Source organism: Bactrocera dorsalis, chromosome 1 (genome assembly GCF_023373825.1).
Source record: "Bactrocera dorsalis isolate Fly_Bdor chromosome 1, ASM2337382v1, whole genome shotgun sequence".
NCBI classification, from domain to species: domain Eukaryota; kingdom Metazoa; phylum Arthropoda; class Insecta; order Diptera; family Tephritidae; genus Bactrocera; species Bactrocera dorsalis.
In genome coordinates, this window is record NC_064303.1 from 5,786,462 (window position 1) to 5,798,859 (window position 12,398).

Here is a 12,398-nt window from a genome sequence, read left to right on the forward strand (position 1 = left end):
CATATAAGTTTTTTGGAAAATTAAGAGTAAATGATTAGTACTTCAGCCTAAGCAAGGTGATTTTTATTTAAGTGTATAGGGAGTCGCTTTGTTTGAAACCTTAAATTTCCAATCGTTAGGTGTGCTTTCGTCCGCCCGTATTCTACAAAGAAGCTGATGCATGCTCCTTGTCAGTTCTTCGCCGCCGTATTTGAATAGTTCGGCTGGCAATCAGTCGGATTCGCCGCTTTGTTGTTCTTCAAACGGATATTTGTTATTCGAACTTCATCATGGTCGAGCAATGGAACATTCGCTCCATCGTCATCGATTATGGAATCAAGTTCACCATCTCCTGGTGTTTCACTGCCATTCGGCAGGCTGGAGAAGTGTTCCTTCATAATTTAAGTAAGCTCTGGGCATCAATCATTAGATTATCTCGGGGGGTTCCACAAGAGTGTGCTCCGGTCTTGAAATCTTCTGTTAGTCACCGCAGCACCGTAGTAAAGAAATTTCGTAAGTTAGTTTAGGGCCAAAAATGGTATGAACTTTAACCCAAAAATAGGCAGAAGTATTTAAAAATATATTTTAACATCATATGCTGAAGCAGATCACTCTTAGAATAAACTCTTTTCTTTATTTTTCTAAAAAAGCAATGTGTCCTCGAAACGAAAATTCTTCATTTGTAATTTCTTTGAATTTTTCAACTATTAATGCTCTAATTTTGCTTAGTTGCATAGTATTTCCGTTAGAACGATTTTCATTTATATTTTCTGCCATTTTTCTTCGATTTCTCTCAAATTTCTTTGCATGCTTTTTGCAATCAAATTAAATTAAATGGAATTTCCGACATTTTGTGGTTACTGCTTCTAAATGCTGTCTGTTGCCGACGACATTGCTGCTGTCACCATTGACCAATCAACAATTCACAGCTAATTGTCATGAAGAATGGCCAATTGCTGGCCACAGGCGGTTACAAGGAAATCGAATTGAAATATCCACATATTGTTGCCAAATGGCAAACAATTATTGCCAAAGTGAATGAGCAGACGGATGACAATGACTGGTGAGCAATAAAATTTAATTTTAAATATGCATACATACATATATACTAGGGAGAAATATTTATTCATATATAAATGATTTTGAATATAAGGGATAAAATTTAAGTGTTTTGATAACATTTATTGCAAGTCAACAACGACATAAAAGTCAATGACTCCCAAAGTGTCGAAAAATTGTTTTATTTTTCATTTGTATTACGTTTAAAGATAAAATAACTGTACATCACCACTCACACATAGCCACAAACATACACATATCTATAACCAACTTCTGCTCAGCACTTCAAACTGAAAGAAAACACTTTCCGAATTCTAACTTTTGCACAAAGTGAATTTTTGATGAATTTCTCGTCAGCAGCAGCTTCATTACACTTCTTGTTTTCTTTGCATAATTTTCGGCGCAGCAATATGGCCGCCGCTGGTAGGACAGCGTGTGAACGTTGGAAATTATACCAAAATGTTACGAAATTAGGCCTGCAGCGCACCAAGTCCACCAAAGTTATGGCAGCGAAAACAAAAACAAAAGCCAACGCGAAAGCAGCAGCAAAACCGAAAACAATTCGTAGCGACTCACGCGAAATTGTTTTGAATATGGAAGCGGGTGTTGTTGGTGATGTTCGTGCTAATGGTGATACAATTGTTGAGTTGCTTGATGGTGAAGTTAGTGAGCAAGCGAACGTTGTCAATGATGTTGTTGCTGTTGCTGGTGATAGCATTGGCAAGGAGCTTGATGAAGTGGACGCTATGGAGGAGGAAGATGAGGATGACGAGGAGGATGAGGAGGAGGAGGATGACGATGATGATGAAGAGGACGATTTGATGACAGTGGTGAGTTTATAAGTTATTAAGAGTAATTATTTCATAGATGAGCTGTGGTAGCCGTGAGTGCAAACATACACAAACATATGTATAAGTAAATACTCTGATACGTATGTACATATATGTATATAGTATATAAAGATTCCCATAATTCATATATACATATGTACATATATAAAAAATTAAGTTACAAAAGTTAAGTCAAGTCAAGCTAAGTTAACTTAAGTAAGTTAAGTCCACCAACGTAAGTTTAATTAAGTTTCGTTAATATGACACAAGTTTAGTTTAGTTACGTTAAGTTAAGTTAAGTTAATTTAAGTTAAGTTAAGTTAAGTTAAGTTAAGTTAAGTTAAGTTAAGTTAAGTTAAGTTAAGTTAAGTTAAGTTAAGTTAAGTTAAGTTAAGTAAAGTTACTTTACGTTAAGTTAAGATGAAAGTTAAGTCAAGTTACTTTAAGTTAAGTTAATTTACTTTAAGCCGCGTTTCGTTGCGTTAAGTTAAGTTAAGTTGAGCTAAGTGAATTTATGACAAGTTATTTTAAGTTAAGTTAATTTACTTTAAGCTGCGTTTCGTTGCGTTGAGTTAAGTTAAGTTGAGCTAAGTGAATTTATGACAAGTTAAATAAAACTTACTTAACATAAGATAAAAATTAAGAATACAATCTCAGCATAAGTATAAACTAACACACTTACAATTAAGAAACCACAAACCATGTATTGTTGTTGTTGTTTAAATTATTTATTAAATAAACAAAATCCATCCGTAGCAACCGCTTCCGTCGATAAGTCGCTGTCGCAGCGGTAGTACGTATGTAAATCGTATTGGTGCTCTGCACGATACGCCCACCGGCGCCATTCCCGCCCGTATACCGTTGACGCGTCAACGCTCCAGCCACTATGGGTCACGTCATCTTTTCTACGACGCGCCACTGCCCACCGACGAATGTCAAATGGAGGATGTAATCTTACGCCGGCGACGACGCTCCCAGCGTGTACGGCGAAACTCTGCACAAGATCAACAGCGCCCCTATTCGCTCATCTCCACCGGCAGCAGTCGGCTGAGCGCGACAAGCACATCGACCACAGCATCAGCCGAGTTACGACACAGTTTATTCACGAATAGCGTTGGCAGCAACGCACCCAGCTATATGAGTGGTGTTAGTGGCAACAGTTTGCTGTCGGTGGATACTGGTTTCGTTGGCGGCGTCGAGGAGAGTCCACAGCGTACACGTTCCTGGCAGCCGCAGAGCGCTGGCGGTGATGAGGTTGTCATTAAAGCTCATCAAAAAGTGTCACGTAACAAATCATCGCCAGGCTGTTTGGTGCATAGCACACAGCAACAACAACAGCAGCAGCAGCAGAAAGTGAATAAAGAGGGGGCGGCAACAGTTGGTTTGGGCAGCGGTTTCCAGCAGTTCTTGCGTCGCATGTCGATGCGTCGCACGGCAGCGCACATCAAGCCACGACCGCTTAGCGGCAGCAATTCCATAAGGTGGGGAGTAGTAATAATAACGGTTTATTTATTTTGCATTAAGTTTTACTTAGATTCGTTAAAGCTTTTAGATAGATTTATATATACCTTTTCTTCTATTATCTATTTTATTCGGCCTTTATGTAGAAGCATTACCGAGGAGAGTACCACAAATCAATCTACACCTATCTCCAGTTCGGTGCCTTCGATTGAGTTAAGTACCGTTGCCACACCAGAGGCGGATGAAGATCAGAAGGATGCGATAATATCCGAGGATGATAGTTGGATTGTTCATATCGAAAATGAGGAAGTGGCGGGTGAGTCATAACACAAAATAATATCTGGATAGAGAGTCCGTTTTTCTGTGTCAACTTATTGAGAGCCTTTGTTATACTGTAGCATCTTCTTAAATCACAAGATCCATCCATCCGCTGTCAGAATTATTCATTTACAATTTGTTCCACGTTGACCTGTAAAGGTGAGATCTTATGGGAGTTGTATGGAGGTGGGTGAGGTGAACAAATTCAGGCACTTTATATTCCAGACTTTGTACGACTGAAACTGAAATATCTCGGAAGTCTTACCTTCAGCGAACCAGAGGACATAGCCGAAGCTAACATTAGCAGTTTTGCCAATTTGTAAGGTTCTTGTGATCTATAATATAGGTGCTTTAGTTACCACAAAGGACTGGTCTTCTCAGCTGTTCAAGTGAGATCCCTGTTAGGATCGACTCATGCAGAGTCTGTGATATACTGAATAGTCTTAAAAACAGATAAATTCGTTGTCAGAAACGAGTTTATAGTCCTTGACCGGATAAATATTCGGGTCCAGTCCGGTTACGTAGACCCGACTGTCGTGGAAACGGAACCAGATTAGTCATTCTATGCGTTTATTTTGCCTAAAAATATTTGTTCCTGGCTGACGTTATAAGATATCTCCTGTTCCCACCTCCAGTTCATCCTCAGTTGAAGTTCTCTTTTTTCTAGTCCTCATCTTTTTATCAGATTTAAGACTTTCTTATACTTCTAAGACTGCAGATTTAGGGAAGTAACAATTCATCAGTCAGTCCTTGCGCTCTTTTTCTCCAGAAGTTCTCTCGCCATACAAGCCATATAACCTCACAAATCTGCCGCTTATAAAAATGCCAACACTAAGTCTGTTCCTTATCCCACAGATGCCACCATCGACTATAAAACTTTGACCAACATGACAAATACACCGTTACACAACAATGATAACAAGCCGCCACAACGAAGAAACACTATAAAACGCAGTCGGAGCGGTATTAAGAGATCAGCAGGTCGTGGCGGTAACTTTACTGTCAACGCCAGCACATCGTCTGGCTACGATGCCGAGCGAAAATATGGAAAAATACCGGCACACATCTATTTGCTGTACCTACGTGCATCCGGTTGGCGAATGGTGACGATATTCTTTTTGACGGCGCTGATTTGGCAAGGCATGCGTGTGTACACAGATGTCTGGCTACAGCACTGGACCGACGGTAGCACAGGTAATGGCAACATAAACGTTAACAGCAGAGACAGCGGCGACAATGCTTGGAAACGAGCTGACAGCATGACGACGGCCGTGTCGCCTCAGGCCTTTAATCGATTCGATACAACTGGCATAAACGCTACGGCAGCAACAGGAATACGAGCAGCGACAGCATTACTGCAGGCGGCTGTCATCAAAACGGCTTACAACAATAATAACAACAACAGTAAGGTGTACAACAATGATAGCAGCGACAATGGTCATGCCGAGGATGTCACGTATTATTTTCACATTTATTCGGCGATTTCGTGCGTTTGCATTGTAATGGCGGTGATATCGACACCAGTTGGCCAATTGGCCGGTTGCAATGCGCGCAGCAATCTACACGACCAATTGCTGTTGGCGATTATGCGCAAACCGTTGCACTTTTTCCAAGTGACCCCACTTGGCCGACTGATGAATCGCTTTGGCAACGATATGGCCATCATCGATAAGGTGAGTGTGCGCCGAGCAGCGTGAGAAATAAAAATAAATATTTAATTTGCCGATAAAGATAAAAAAGAAGTTGTGAGAGCTTGAAATTTAAATCGGAAACGAGGTCAAAGTGTTAGCTTATATAAGTAGTATCAGCTTTCACTTTTAAATAAATGACATTGCTTACTCTTTCTTTACAGAAAATCGCCGCCACCAGTCAACGTCTCCTACAATTCTCTCTACTTTGCTTATGCGCTGTGCTCATAAATGTCAGCATTACGCCCTGGTTTATACTACTAACAGCGCCGATTTGTATTGTCTACTATGGCATACAAAAATTCTACCGTTGCTCTGCAAGGTTGGTGTCGAAATCGAATAAAAAATTTTCCAACATTTACTAAACGAAACTTTTGCTTCGCAGAGAGTTACAACGCATTGAAAACTCGACGAGCTCGCCGGTGATCTCGCATCTGTCGGAAACGATACAAGGTGTTACGACGATAAGAGCATATAATCAGGAGGCACGATTTACCGAAATACTCTTTAAGCGTTTGGAGGCGAATACGATTGCATTTACGATATTGAATACAAGTAATCGTTGGTTGGGCATATCCCTGGTAATTATGAATTTTAGTTGTTTATGGAATATGTGGTAATGATACTGTTACTGGTAATGGAGCTGCAGTTGCTAATGATACTGGAGTTGGTAATGGTACTTGTACTGGTACTGATATTGGTAATGGTACTTGAATTGGTATTGATACTGGTACTGGTACTGTTACTGGTAGTGGTACTGCTAATGATACCGTTATATTATATTGGTATTGGTAATGATACTGGTACTTCTACTATTACTGTTAATGGTACTTGTAATAGTAATGATGTTCTTTATGGTACTGCCAGTGTTACTGATAAAGGCACTTGTATTTGTGTCGATATTGGTGATGATACTGGTACTAGTACAGTTACTGATAATGGAACTGCTAATGACAATGATAACGCTACTGGTAATGATATTGGTACTGGTAATGGTAGCCCTACTAGGAATGGAAGTGGTATTGGTATTGATATTAGTACTGGTAAAGAAAGTGATATTGGTAATGTTACTGGTTCTGCTACTGTCACTGATAATATTACTTGTAATGGTAATGATACCCTTTATGCTACTGCTAGTGTTACTGCTAATGGTACTTGTGTTGGTACTGATATTGGTAATGATACTGGTACTGGTACTGTTACTGGAAATGGGGCTGTTATTGCTATTAGTAATGATATTGGTATTCTTAATGGTAGTGGTAATACCTAATGATACTGGTACTGGTAAGGAAAGTGGTATTGGTAATGATACTAAAAATGATAATAGTGATGGTAATGATACCCTTTATGTTGCTGCTAGTATTATTGACATTGGTAATGATACTGTTACTGTTATTGGTACTTCCATTAGTAATGAAACTGTTTCTTGTAATGGTACTGTTATGTGGCTGCACTACAGTCTTGCAATCATTTCCGATAGCCATTTTTCGAAAGCAAGAATCGCATAAAATTATCGCTTTATTATTTTTCATTTCCAATTAATCAAGTACCCTCTTTCTCTCTTCACAGGACTTCTTGGGAGGTTTCATCGTCTTTATCGCCGTTATAACCGCTTTGGTAGCTGCTACCATTAGTTGTAATCGTTACAAATCAAAATTCGGCAACGGAACCCACAATATAACTGAATTGCTAACGCCATCGCCATCACTCGTCGGTTTGGCCATCAATTACACACTGCTAATGCCGATCTACTTGAATTGGGTAGTGAAATTATTGGCTGATATGGAAATGTATGTGGGTGCAGTGGAACGTATAGCTTACTATGCGGAAATTGATCAAAATGTCGAAACACCGTTAGATATAACATGTGACGATGACACAGCGACGAATGGGAAAAAAGCAAAAGCGACTGGGAAATCAGTTAATGATACTTCTGTCAATTTTGAAGTGGCGCGTGTGGAGTTCTGTAAGCCGAGAAGCTTGTCGGTGCCATTGGTTATGAGTAATTGTAAGTTTCAGCGATATGTTATTTCACAAAAAAGCTTTTTTGAAGAATTTATTTTACAAAACTTAATATAATTTAAAAATTATAAATAATATATATTTTATTTCTGTTGCCAATAATAGTTTTATAAACATTGCAATAATCATAAATCACTCATTCATTGATGCATTTAAATTTATGTTCATATGTGTAGCCCTTTTTTGTTGAATATTTTAGCGACTCATAAATCAAAAGCCACTTCAAAAGAGCTTTTTGTTAACATTGATGGTTCTTCGTATATATAACGGTAACGGAAATGTAATGCTTTGTTTGATTCATGGATATATAGTAAACATTTTTTTTGCGAAGTATGAGTTTATATATTAAATAATTTAACTCTTTATTCTATAGATGAATCCGTACCCATTTCATGGCCACGGCAGGGTGACATCAGATTTGAGAGTGTCAGTTTGCGTTATGAAGGTCAGAGAGATGAAGTGATTAAGAATTTGTCATTGAAAATTCCTTATGGCCAAAAGGTATGTTTTTTGTATCGATTTTTCTTGTAAAAATGTGACTGTGGATGAATGATTACAAATCGATTATTCACTCATTAGAAAAAAAATTGTATGTTGTACGATAGCTTCGGGTAACATTTTTATCGATAATTTTTAAATATAAATAAATTTTTATCGATCTATCGATTAATTTTTTTATTAAAAATGTCGAAAAATTTAACTTATCGATAATATTTTTAAATATTATTTGTTATATATGTATATTGGAAAATTTAATTTATCGATAACATATTTTTAAATATACAAAAAAATGATGTATAGGATAGCTTCAAGGAAGTGATAAGCAATGTTTATAAAAATTTATCGAAATTTTTTAAAATATTATTTATTATAAATATCAAAAAGTTTAAGTTATCGATATAAAAAAATTAAGAAATTTAACGCAGTATTTGTGTAATGTTAACGTGGTATTGTTAATCAAACAAAAATGTAAAATTATCGGAAATAATCGAGTATTATAAGTATTAGTTTTTAAATTTAAAAAAATATCGATAAAACTTTTAAAAGCTTAATTTAATTGTTGGCGTTTTTTCCATATGAATAAGATATTATTTATTAGAATTATCGAAAAGTTTAACTTATCGATAACATATTTTATAAATTTAAGAAAAGTAAGGCAATTTTAGTGTTATATTAATGCTGTATTGTAATTTAAATTATCGGAAATAATCGATTATTATAACATTGGTTTTTATATTTAAAAAATATCTATAAAATTTCTAAAAGCTTAATTTAATTGTTATTTTTTCAATACGAATAAAATATGATTTATTAGAAATATCGAAAAATTTAACTTATCGATAACATTTTTTCAAATATGTAATGTTAACAAGGTATTGTTAATGAAACAAAAATGTGAAATTTTTGGAAATAATCGATTATTATCAGCATTGGTTTTTGTATATGAAAAATATCGAGATAATTTAATTTTTGTTGTTTTTTTTAACATGGCATGGCATATTTCAATGATAAAAATAACACAAGAGTAATCGTTGATGGACTGTAATAAAAAATTATCGAATGACAGATATATTTATCGATTTTTATTCCAATAAAAGCTTTGTATGCAGAGAAAACTTAATATACATTAAAAATTTATAGAAATATACAGACGGTAATCTAAAATTATCGAAAAAAATCGATTATTATTTAGATTTGTATCTAAAAATATCGATAAATATTGTGAAATGTATTAAAATATGAATTTAATGCTTAATATACTCGTATTGCATTTATGACCTAGCTATTTCATTAATGAAGATAACGTAATAGTAGTTATCGATTGTTATCAAATATTACTGAACAACAGAATCAATTATTATACTAATGAAATATTCGTATGTACAGCTTTTTATAAATTTCTTATACTCCTCTCTGTAGATTGGCATTTGCGGACGCACTGGTAGCGGCAAATCTTCTTTAGCCATGTCCCTATTGGGTGTGCTACAAACGACAGCGGGACGCATTTGCATCGACGATGTGGACATAACGAAAATCCACCCCGACGAAGTGCGCATGCGTGTTTCGATGATACCACAGGACGTGCATGTCTTCAATTTGAGCATACGAGAGAATCTCAATCCAACAGCTTACTATGCCATCTCCGAGCTGTGGGATGCGCTAGAGAAGGTGGGATTGACGAGCTTTGTCAATCAGTTGCCTGACAATATTGGTAAGTGTTTAATCTTACCTTTTCAAGGGGTATCATACTACTACCGTTACTTTAATTGTAGATACCATTGTTGGTGAGGGTGGCATACAGTTGAGCGCCGGTCAACGCCAGTTACTCTGCTTAGCGCGCATTCTTTTGCGCGGCTCGGTTTGTTTGATACTGGATGAGGCGACCAGCTCTCTGGATAGCGGCGCTGAACAGGCGTTACTCACAGCGGCGCATAATTCCTTCCGCGGTCGCACGATTATCACAATTGCGGTGTGTAGAAAATTATGATCTCTATATATTTTGAAAATATTTAATTTTTATAATATTTTCATCATTTTCTTTACTAAATTTCAGCACCGTCTCTCCACAATACTTGATTACGATCGCATTATTGTTTTGGAGCAGGGTCGCATTATTGAAGACGGCACACCAGCTGAGCTGCAGCAACGTAAAGATGGCGCTTTCTATGGCCTATTACACTCAGGGCGTACCGTGGCTGGTGCTAATTTTCCTCAGCAGGAAATGCGAGCTTAAAATTTTAACTTTAAAGTTTTACTTTCTAACGGTATTGTATTTATAGTGTAATGCTTGTGTTAATAGCATTACAAACTTAGTATTTTTGCGATTTTGTGCATTTTATGATCTTGTTCGTAATTTTAAAGCAACCCACAAGTGTCAACTAAGTTTTGTCACTTTAAATAAGAGTATTATTGTTGTATATTAATTTAACTTGCGATTATGTGTACTAAATGTAGGTTCTCTACTTAAAATGAGATTGAAAGGAGTAATTGTTTGGCCATATTGTTTTCTAGTCTTTATTTATAAGTTAAAAATTGTACAATTTAAACGACAAACATATTGAGTAGGCGAGCCCTTGAATTGTACTTATGTATATTTAAATTCGTTACATATACACTTACCATTTACAAATATATACATATATACGTACCAGGTACTATACAATCGCTTTGTAATGGAGTATGGGCACGTACTTACGAGACTAATGTCTAAAACCATGCATTTGTTTAAATAAATAAAATAATAAAAATAAAATGAAGATTTCGTGTCCTCGTGAAATATAAAATAAGAATTTTCTGGAACATTTATTGTCAGTGATGATATTTTTATATAAGGATCTAACTTGTTGCTACTTCGAGGGTAATCTAATAATGCCACACTGATAGAAACCAACGTCTTTATTAGCAAAAACTGGGAATCGAAATCCAATGTAGAATAACTCTTGCCAACAGGTGCTACCACGGACTGAGTAGGCAATGGAGAAGTAAAGCTCTCTCTCGACGAACAAAACCAAACTCTATACTCGTAAGTCACTCTTTATTCCCGTCCTGCTATATGGTGCAGAGGCAAGGACGATGACAATATCTGATGAGTCGACGTTACGAGTTCTCGAGAGAAAGGTTCTGCGGCAGATTGATGGTACTTTGTCCGAATGGACGAAAATATATTCCAGGTTTGAAAGTATTCGATGCAGTACCAAGAACGACTGGCGCGCTGTTGTAAACTCGGCTATAACCGCGTAACCTTTGTCTACGCAAACAAAGAATCTTCACAAGTTGTTCGTAACTCGAGTTGTTCACGAGCAAAACTATTCGCCATAGACAGGAACAGTTAGTAATCACTTGGTGCCATGTTCGGATTACAAGGTGTGTGTATGAGGACTTTCCAACCAAACTCTCGGCATTTTTGGCGAGTCATAATTGCTGTGTGGCGCCAGGCTTTGCCTAGATGAAATATAATACCTCTCATATTGGCCTCACGAGCATATCCTTGTTTCTGTTCGAAATGTTGGAGGGACTATCTAAATGGATCTCAGCATTAAGAGCAGAATATCGAGTAAAACGCTCAGTATGGCAATATCAAAGGCAGGTCGGTTGACATAGCGCCAAGACAGTCGGGTCTGCGCAACCGAACCGGACCCGGACTTTTATCCGACTAAGGATTGTCAACTCGGAAAATGTATGTCACTACAACAACAACAACACAGCTTTGCATGATGTGGTGTCACAAGAAATTTGCTGTAGAAATTTTTCTAAACATCGATAAGGCCTTTAACAATGTGTGCCCGCAGACGACGCTGTTCTTATGGCTAAAGCAGGCCACGGGCTAACCGAACGCTATTTCAAGAAGGTATCCAACTGGGCGGATAGAAGCGGTCTAGCGTTAGCCCAAGTAAAAATAAAATTAATTTATTTAGCAGGAGGATAAAACTCTAGACGTGCATCGCCCTTTATTCGGATGCTCACGTCTTCATCCTGTAGAAAAGGTGAAATACCTAGTGCTTACCCTTGATAGAAAGCTTTCATGAAGGCCAAACATTTAGGAAAGAGTAATGAAGGCTTCGGTTGCCTTATATTTCTGTAGAGAAGTTATAGGACAAAGGTGGGGACTCTCATCAAAGGTGGTATTTTGTCTTTATGAAGGTGTATTACTGCGAAGTGGGCTCTAAAGCTCAGGGACGCTGGTCATATAAAAGGTCCGAAAAAGGATATTGCGTTCAGAACTAGTCAAAGAGTGTTTGTCCTCACTGGAAACACCATCAAGCTACTTCATCATCAGTCTCGTTTGGGTGTCTGGTTATAGCGGAAACGCTGGCAACGCGCACACAGGAGGTGGATTTCTATTGCAACTTAATACGACTGCAAGATCCTTTCGGCCTAGTGTATAATAGATGGGGAAAATCATCCAAATTACTTGCCTTTAGCAAAGTTCATGGAGGAGGGTGAGGTGCAAACATCCAAACCCCTTCTCCTTATTTGCCAAGCATTTGCCAGAAGGAAAACGAATGAAACAAGTCGATAGTCTTATTTTCGGGGAACCAGG

At 37.3% G+C, this 12,398-nt stretch overlaps 1 protein-coding gene across 2 annotated transcripts in view; it reads left to right on the forward strand.

Moving 5' to 3' along the window:
* LOC105232446 (ATP-binding cassette sub-family C member Sur) overlaps positions 1–10,612 on the forward strand; it is a 53,274-nt gene extending 42,662 nt beyond the window's left edge. For both annotated transcript variants that reach the window (XM_049446656.1, XM_049446658.1), the window contains exons 13-24: positions 909–1,042; positions 1,445–1,868; positions 2,625–3,349; positions 3,476–3,645; positions 4,503–5,320; positions 5,500–5,657; positions 5,721–5,916; positions 6,905–7,343; positions 7,731–7,858; positions 9,278–9,569; positions 9,631–9,827; positions 9,912–10,612. In XM_049446656.1, coding sequence (XP_049302613.1) covers positions 909–1,042; positions 1,445–1,868; positions 2,625–3,349; positions 3,476–3,645; positions 4,503–5,320; positions 5,500–5,657; positions 5,721–5,916; positions 6,905–7,343; positions 7,731–7,858; positions 9,278–9,569; positions 9,631–9,827; positions 9,912–10,091 — 3,861 coding nt within the window. In that variant the 3' untranslated portion in view covers positions 10,092–10,612. The remainder of the gene's footprint in view (positions 1–908; positions 1,043–1,444; positions 1,869–2,624; positions 3,350–3,475; positions 3,646–4,502; positions 5,321–5,499; positions 5,658–5,720; positions 5,917–6,904; positions 7,344–7,730; positions 7,859–9,277; positions 9,570–9,630; positions 9,828–9,911) is intronic.
* Positions 10,613–12,398: the final 1,786 nt, after the last annotated feature.